The sequence below is a fragment of the Phodopus roborovskii genome, unplaced genomic scaffold, assembly GCF_943737965.1.
Source record: "Phodopus roborovskii unplaced genomic scaffold, PHOROB, whole genome shotgun sequence".
Classification (NCBI taxonomy): domain Eukaryota; kingdom Metazoa; phylum Chordata; class Mammalia; order Rodentia; family Cricetidae; genus Phodopus; species Phodopus roborovskii.
The window spans coordinates 14,143,482-14,151,806 of NW_026125059.1; the positions used below are offsets into that span (position 1 = coordinate 14,143,482).

General features: G+C 43.0%; 1 protein-coding gene across 1 annotated transcript; it reads left to right on the forward strand.

The window, feature by feature from the left end:
* The first annotated feature begins 1,139 nt into the window (after window positions 1–1,139).
* On the forward strand, window positions 1,140–3,451 carry Slpi (secretory leukocyte peptidase inhibitor). The gene is made up of 4 exons (XM_051188575.1): window positions 1,140–1,278; window positions 1,899–2,060; window positions 2,526–2,675; window positions 3,234–3,451. The coding sequence occupies exons 1-3, from the start codon at window positions 1,155–1,157 to the stop codon at window positions 2,672–2,674; spliced, it is 435 nt and encodes a 144-aa protein (XP_051044532.1). The 5' UTR covers window positions 1,140–1,154; the 3' UTR covers window position 2,675; window positions 3,234–3,451.
* The last annotated feature ends 4,874 nt before the right edge of the window (window positions 3,452–8,325 follow it).

Genomic DNA, 8,325 nt, shown 5'->3' on the forward strand with positions numbered 1-8,325 from the left:
GCTCCAGGACAGCTAGAGATAGATCTAGACCTGTTTTGATTCCCTACGCCCAGTAAAGAAAAAGAGGCCAAGTTTGGGAGGGAGTTCAGGGTAGGGGAAACATTGGAGGAAATAGAAGGAGGACACACACACACACCAACATATATGAAATTTGAAAAGAAGATCATATGGTGTTGAGGCAAGACTCGAACTTTGCAGTAGGGAAGTTTGGGTTGAATTGTAGAGAGAAGGATGGCTCTCTTAACAATTAGAAGCAATTTGTACACACTGGGTATTACACACAATGGGCTGAGCACTTGGCAGCCATAGTTTTTCACTGACATTTGATGCCCATAGAGGATTTAGGAGAAGAAAGAATTCCTTTAACAAATGAAATGATAACATAGCTCAGTGCTGATTACAGTGATGAGTGAGAAACTTTCTCCCTTTACTCCAATCCATCTCAGTGATCACTTGTAGACAGGGATGAAGTTAATTTATTATTTTAAGGGTGATTTCAAACTCTTAATCTCAGGACCAGTCCAAAGTCATTTCATGCCTAGAAAACTGATCTCCAAAGAGATTTGATGAATGCAAAACCCTTCATAGTACAACTTTCATTTGATTAGGGTTTGCTTTCCATGTTTCAGTCATGAAATAGGCATTGGGGAAACAGCGGTGCAAATAATTTGGCAGAGATAAATGCCAGTTGGTTGAGCCATGCGTCATCTGTGTTTTGAGAAGAAATTTGCATTGAGCAATAGCTTAGAATTTCAAAATCCCAGAAAGTCCAGGGACTTGAGAAATAGAGGTGCATTGCACAGTCTCAGCTGGAAGTCCACATCCTATGTTTCAGCATCAGGTCCCGGTGGCCCTTTTGTGACTGTCGCTTTCTGCTCTTCTCTACCAGTAAGGGCAACAGACAGGCTTTCCAATTTCACAATGCTCAGGGTACAGGTGGTCACCTGGAATGTCCCTCTGAAGACAACTTCCAACCAACTTCTTTTGTTTTCAACACTCTGGTTATTACTCATCTGTCCTCATGGTCCTGCTTGGAGTAGAAAGTCTACCATCTACCTCTGCAGTATCAAGACTTTCTGACTATGCAATAGCAGGTGGGAGGGGCCAAGTACACTCAACTGCGGCCACACCCACTGGTAAAGATATAAATAGTGATGCCTGGGACTGGTCATTGGAGCCACTCTGCCTTCACCATGAAGTTCAGCAGTTTCTTCCCTTTCATGGTGCTCCTTGCTCTGGGGATCCTGGCATCCTGGACTGTAGAAGGAGGCAAAAATGGTGAGTTGGAGTTCCTGTGTTCCAAACCTGCCTAGAGTGTCAGAAGTAAGAGCTCCTGTTGGTTTTGGGGTGTGTTCCCTTCTCTAGGCTGTTCCCCAGCTTACCCTGGACCTCCTGGAGGCATCTGTGTCTTGCTGGGGTCAGAGGTTCCTATGAGGCTTCAAGGCATGGAAAAATGCTCCCTTTATTACTGAACCAGCCTGTCAACTCAGGTCTCACTCTATGTCTGTTCCTGTCCTTTCCATTTCTGCCTCTGGCTTTAGTTCTCAGCATCTCACATGTTTGTTCCCTTCCTATTTATTTCTCTTGGTCTCCATCATTCCTGCTCTCCCTTTCTGTCCTTGGGTAATTTAGATAAGCCCTAGGTGGGAAAACTCAACTGGGAACCCTGTACCTTTTGTCCTTAGTCTGTGACTTTCTTTCCTGTTTACATGTCTTCCTTACTGAGCCTGTCATTTTTTGTTTGTTTGCTTTGTTTTGTTTTCTTCTGGGGTCAGCAGGTAATCCCCTTTGAAATTGTGGGCTACTGGGATGAGGATCTTTATTTTGGAAAGTGGTCCTTTGTCCAGGAATTATGATAGATATTCCATACTCTCCTAATGTCTCCACATTCTCTTTAGATGCTATCAAAATTGGAGCCTGCCCTTCTAGAAAACCTGCCAAGTGCCTTAGGAGGGAGAAACCAGAGTGCAATTCTGACTGGCAATGCCCAGGAAAACAGAGGTGCTGCCAAGTTCATTGTGGTATCAAATGTGTTAATCCTCTTCCCATCAGCAGACAAGGTGAGCCAGCAGAGGAACCAGGAGGAGAGGAATGAACCTCAGGACCTAGCACTGAAGGGGATGAGGTTGAGTGAAGGGGTCCTCCTAGGCATGCTTGCTTCTAAGAGCTGTTGAATCCAACATATCAGTCAGTCAAGACATCAGTCTGCCATCTGCAGGAAGAGCCTCTTGTCTGAGGCAGCCACTCTGTAATGGTTTTGCAAATAACCATCTGGGTGTTCAGACAGCTTGATGAAAGCTGTTAACTCTTTCAGTACCAGACAGCTGGCCATCTGCTTTGTCTGGGGGCCGATGTTAGAGAGGAGCCAGGTGCTGTTTCAGGGGCCATTTCTGGGAGGTAGATGGTTGAGGTGAGGGATAAATGGGGGTGATTTTCCTTACTCAGGATGGAGAGGGTGGGTTAAAGAAGCAGTGATGTGCTGCCTAAAGTTTAAGCCATCTGATCTGTGCCGCTTCTGTCACCAGTGAGGAGGAAGCCTGGCAAGTGCCCAGAGATTAAAGGACAATGTATGATGCTGAATCCTCCCAACAAGTGTGAGAGGGATAGCCAGTGTGATGACAACTATAAGTGCTGCCTGGGCATGTGTGGCAAACTCTGCCTTCTCCCACAGTAAGGTAAGGAGTGGGCTGGGGTGGACAGACCTCATCACCTTTCAGACCTTTATAGCTTCAGGGTTCTGGCAGTCAAGGCTTATGGCCGGGAGACTGTAACCAAGAGCCTCTGTCTGGCTTGTCCTTTAAGGGCACTGTCCCCTGTTTCTTAGGGCAAAAACATAGGATTGTCTGTGCCTTTGAATGGACACAGTTTATCTGGGTAAGGCCCATGGGTGACTGACTCTCTGAGTTTATCTACAGAATAGAAAAGCTGAAGTTGAAAATGTTTTGCAAGGCACTGTATGCATTATTTGTTATCTAAGTTATTTCCTTCATGGTTTCTAGGGTCAAAGCACAAATGATGGATATAATTAGAGGAATGTCTAGTTCAATGATCTGTGTTTTGAATTTTACAATGAACATGAGACTTGAACTTTTACTCTCTTGAAATCCACAAGCCTCTCAACCAAAGTCTCACTTTGTTGTTTGATTGCTCTCTGCTGGCTTCCTCATGGAGGACATTATGAAATGGTTTGTTTGGCTCCTATGTTAAAGGTCTTATCTTATTTTCTCTTGTAGCCTGATTCCTGACATTTGTAGACAGCTCTGAACTCATGTTTTGTGTGGTCCGGAAACGCCTTCTCTGCTCCCAGGTTCTTTCAATCCCAGGCTTGGATCTGGTGGAGAGGGTTTGTTCTGCCACCTACAGTTCCCTTTGGCACATGCTCAGCATTCAGTTGTCTTTAAGGAAATACCATTGCAGAGCAAATAAATAAATGCGTTCATTTCTCTAAGCACCCCTGCCTCTGTGAATCACTGAGGGGAAGGGTGTGGCAAGGATCGTCAATAAGGGAAGTCTTGGGGATGAAACTTCTTATGTTTATGGTTGTGAGCCTAGACTTTAACGGCTGAGCTATACCTCCAGTCCAGGGTGAGGACTCCAGGTTTGGAAAGTCTTGAATTTACACTATGAATCTATCATTATTGACTTTGTGGCATTTGGAAAAGTGACTTTACCTCCAAATATCATGTTTTTCATCTGTGAGGTGGCAACAGAAACCACTTATAATGTATAGGGTATCAGAGTGTGCAGAGGGGTGCAATGTGTGGGTAATTAGCATCAGTTCTTGACAAGAACACATTCACACATCACAGCCACTTGTTGCCTCCTGGTGCTATTGAAATTATAATGTGGTATGTATGTGCACACGTGTGCAGGTGTGCTCACCTGTGTGTGCATTTGGAGGAGAGAGCATGACACCCAGTGTCTTCCTCTGTCACTTTTTGCTAAGCACCTTTGTCAGAGTCTCTTTATTGAACCAAAAGCTTACCAGTCAGCCTAGGCTGGCCAGCCAAGGAGTGCTCAGGATCTGCCTGTCTCTGGGGTTGTACACATGTGCACCCATGTCCAGATTTTTATGTGGGTTCTGGGGATCTGAACTGAGCTCCTCATGCCTGTGCAGTGGCACTTAGTGACTGACACACTTTCCCAGTACCCCTTCCCCATTTTTATTGTTCAACTGAACACAGACCATAGAAGAAAAGGTAGTAATGAGACAATGTCAGCTCTGAGGATGGCTGTGATGAGGCTTTGTATAATGTTAAAAGTTAGAACCCACTGGAGTTTTAAGATTCCTTGAACAGTTTCTTGTGAGTGTGACAGCTTTGTTAAGTTTAAGACTAGAATCAAACACACCGAGAAATACACCTGGACTATGTTTCAAAACCTATATTATGCTGAATTTCCAGTAGATGTCTCACTGAGGTCAAAACAGGAAGGGTGATGCTATTCTCCACAATGTACAAGATGTCTAAAGCAATGCAGGACGCTACACCAACAGAGCATGATAAGGTAGAAAAGAAAGCTACACAGTGGTCATGTTTGCTTTTATTTCTATTTTTAAGTGTGTGTGTGTGTGTGTGTGTGTGTGTGTGTGTAAGTCGCATGTTGCTTAGCCTGGCCTCAAACTTTTGATGTTCTCTGCCTCTACTTTTTAAGTGCTGGGATCATGAGTATGTGTGTGCCATGCCTATCTTAAATAGTATTATGTGTATATGGAAATTGTAATGCTTAGTAACATTAGTAAGCTAAGATTCATCAAAGTTGCTGGGCATATGGCCTATATAAAATTCCAAAGTAACCTGTTGTAGGGAGTAAGGTTTTTCTGCTCGCCGCCTGGTCTTGTCCTGCTGCCACGCCAGCCCCAAATAATACACCGAGACTCTGTATTTGATACAATTCTGTTGGCCAGTTACTTGTTTCTTATCGGCTAGCTGTGTCTTAATTATTCACCCATTTCTATGTATTTCCACATGGTTTCCTTACCAGGGAGTGGGGCAGGCGTCTGGTCTCCCTGGTCTCTCCATCGTGATCCCCCCTCACTACTTCCTCTTTCCTCCTTGTCTTAGTCCCTCCTATCTTCCTTTCCTATTGGCCTACAGTGCTTTATTCATTAACCAGTATGAGAAACATATATACAGAATGACATCTCCCATCAACCTGCCCTTAGACTTATATTTTGAAGTCAAAGCATTTTCAAACTATATAAGGTGGATTAATCTAGTAGCATTTATAGTCAAATGTCTTTTAACAGTTGTTGTTCCTTCCTTAGCAAACGAACAATTCAAAGACAACACAGAGGCATACAGTATCCAGACTCTGTATTTTCCATCTCCACGTGGCTTTTTTAGTACCCTATTTCTCTTACTTTTATTTTTTTCATTTTTTTGAGACAGGATTTCTCTGTGTATTTTTGCCTGTCCTGGAATTCACTCTGTACACCAGGCTAGCTTTGAAACCACAGAGATTTCCTTGCCTTTGCCTCCCAAGTGCTGGGATTAAAGTCGTGTGCCACCACTGCTTAGATACTCTATTTCTTTCTCTTTTTTAACCACTTTATCCTGCTTCTTTTTTTCTCCCAGGCCTATGTATATATATTTTTTAATTATTTATTTTTTATTTTACATGTCGATCCCAGTTCCCTCTCCCTGCCTCCCTCCCTCCCTCTTATGCTCTCTGCCCCCTCACATGCACCCTGACCACCCTCCCTTCCCATCCCCCACCCCAATTCCACATGTAGGGCAATGCCATCCAGGTGGGATCATATAAATCTGTCAAGTCATTTGAAGTAGGGACTAGGACTTCTCTCCTGTCTCTAGGTTAAGGGAGTTATCCCTCCACAGGGGATGTGTCCACAAGGTCCTTTTGTGCTCCAGGAATACTTCCTGGTTCCACTGTCTGAGGTCCCTTAGACTGCTCAGTCCTTCTAGCTGAGACCCATATTCAGGGGGTCTGAGTCAGTCCCATGCTGGATTCCCAGCTATCAGTCTGGGGGCCCATTAGCTCCTCCTTGTTCAGGTCAGCTGTCTCTATGTGTTTCTGCAACCTGGTCTTATCCTCTCCCTCTGCATCTGGATTCTAGTTCGACTCAGTGTTTAGTTATGGGTGTTTGCTTCTGTTTCCAACAGGTACTAGATGAGGGCTCCATGATGGTGATAAGTTAGTTGTTGATCTCACTATCCGGGAAGGGCATTTATGGTAGCCTTTCCATGATTGCTCAAATTGTTAGTTGGCGGCAGTCTTGTAGGTTTCTAGACATTTCTTTACGTTCAGTTTTCTCTTCAAACCAATAATGGCTCCCTCTTTTATGTTCATTCTCTCTCTCTCTCTCTCTCTCTCTCTCTCCCTCTCTCTCTTCTGTCTCTCTCTCTCTCTCTTCTGTCTTCTATTCCCACCCTGACTCAATCTTCCTAGTCTCACGTGTTTTCCTCTCCTCCCCCTCTCTTTCTCCTACTTCTCTCTCCATTCACTGCCCCCCCCCCATTTCCCCTGTGCTCTGGGGGACTTGTCCCTTCCCCCTTCTGTGAGGGACTTTATATGAATCTCTTAGAATACACCTTGTATCCTAGTTCCTCTGGTGGTGTGAATTATAGGCTGGTGATCCTTTGCTCTAGGTCTAAAATCCATATATGAGTGAGTACATACCATGTTCCTCTTTTTATGACTGGGTTACCTCATTCAGGATGGTTTCTTCAAGTGCCATCCACTTGCCTGGCAATTTCAAAATTCCATTATTTTTTTTCTGCAGAGTAGTATTCCATTGTGTAGATGTGCCACATCTTCATTATCCATTCTTCAGTTGAGGGATATCTAGGTTGCTTCCAGGTTCTTCTATTACAAATAATGCTGCTATAAACACTGTAAATCCTTTAGAATTTTAATTTATATGAATCTGTCTTTACTGTAAATCTTTATCTTTTTCTGTCAATGAGTCTTTTATCTGCTAAACAGCATTGCTAGGATTAAAGAGGATATTTTAGCTGCTGTGGTTGTAACGTGGTGGGCTTAAGTTTACAGCCAGCTCTAGGAGCTGTGCTCACTGCCTAGACTCTTAAATCTTTCTTTATGAGCAAAAGCTAAATCTGCCATGCAGCATGCTGGTCATTGCTGCCACCAGCTTCTCGCACATACCATTTTTGTTTTTTTGTTTTTTTTTTTTTTGCCACTTATGCTTAGTCAGGAGATCTCTCTTAAAGGAACCGCTGGAGTCTCTGCTTGTTTCTAGCAAAACAGAGCCCACCTGAGAAAATGCTGCTACCAAGAAGCAGTGTTTGTCTCTGTTCTTTTGTTTCTATAATCCCATTTTAAGTTTTTGTCAGGTTTACGTGGAAAATTGTGCAACCCACATTGGCATCATTTTGTAACCAGTCTTGCAATCTAGAAGGCAAACTCCATATCGAGTTTCTTCTGCCTTTACCCTGATACTGGACTTGTAGTATATATCTATTGCTCAATGTTGCTTTCTCTAGTAGCAGGTTTTAATTTGTATATGTTTACCTTTCCTTTTCCTGGAATATACTTAGCATTTGTTACCATTGTATATAGTTTTTGCATCAGGCTTAAAGCCTTCTTCTTTAGACTAAAAGGGGAATTGTAGGCATCATGTCTATGAACCTGTAATGGAGGCCACACCCCTTTGGGTGTGGCTTTAGGTGGACAGAAGCAGAAAGGGGGAAACTTGAGGTGTGGCTTCTTTTTGCATGCTTTTCTAGTGGGTCAGCCAATGTGGTAGGAAAGGCAGAGAAATGCTCCCACGGTTCTTTGTATTTTTCTGTGTGTTTCCCAATAAACACACATTTATCATTTACCTTGGGTCTAATGAAGTCATTACATCCTCTCCTTCAGTAATCTCTAACAGTTATTTGATTTTTGTTTCTTTCCCCATAATTCATTGCTTGATTTTATCTGTTCTTTTTGAAATTGACAAATTAGAATTATGTATATTTATGGATTACAATGTATTTCTAGTTTTTAATTGACAGGTTATAATTGTGCCTATTGATAGAGGATAATGTGATATGTTAACATCTGTATACTATACACAATCATTAAATGATTGTGCTAATATGCAGATATTAGTCACTAAGTAATTGATAACCAACATATAATCCATGGATCCAGAGAGATTAGGTATAGAGGAAGGGGTTGGGGGACACATGAATTTCCCTGAGAGGGGTAAATAGAATGGATTTCACAGGTGAAGTGGGTGTAGGTTGAGTCACTACTGAAATAATTAGGCGGGGATTAGGAGGGGAGATAGGGTTCAGGGAGGGAAGGTGAGGAGAGAAAGCTAGAACTGATGGACATGTAAGGGATGGTATGGAAACCTAG

Bases quoted from the DNA above. Each gene is read 5' to 3' on its own strand.
- Slpi (XM_051188575.1), top strand. From the start codon at position 1,155: ATGCCTGGGACTGGTCATTGGAGCCACTCTGCCTTCACCATGAAGTTC. The intron at 1,279-1,898 runs GTGAGTTGGAGT...CATTCTCTTTAG, and splicing joins TGTAGAAGGAGGCAAAAATG to ATGCTATCAAAATTGGAGCC. The intron at 2,061-2,525 runs GTGAGCCAGCAG...TTCTGTCACCAG, and splicing joins TCTTCCCATCAGCAGACAAG to TGAGGAGGAAGCCTGGCAAG.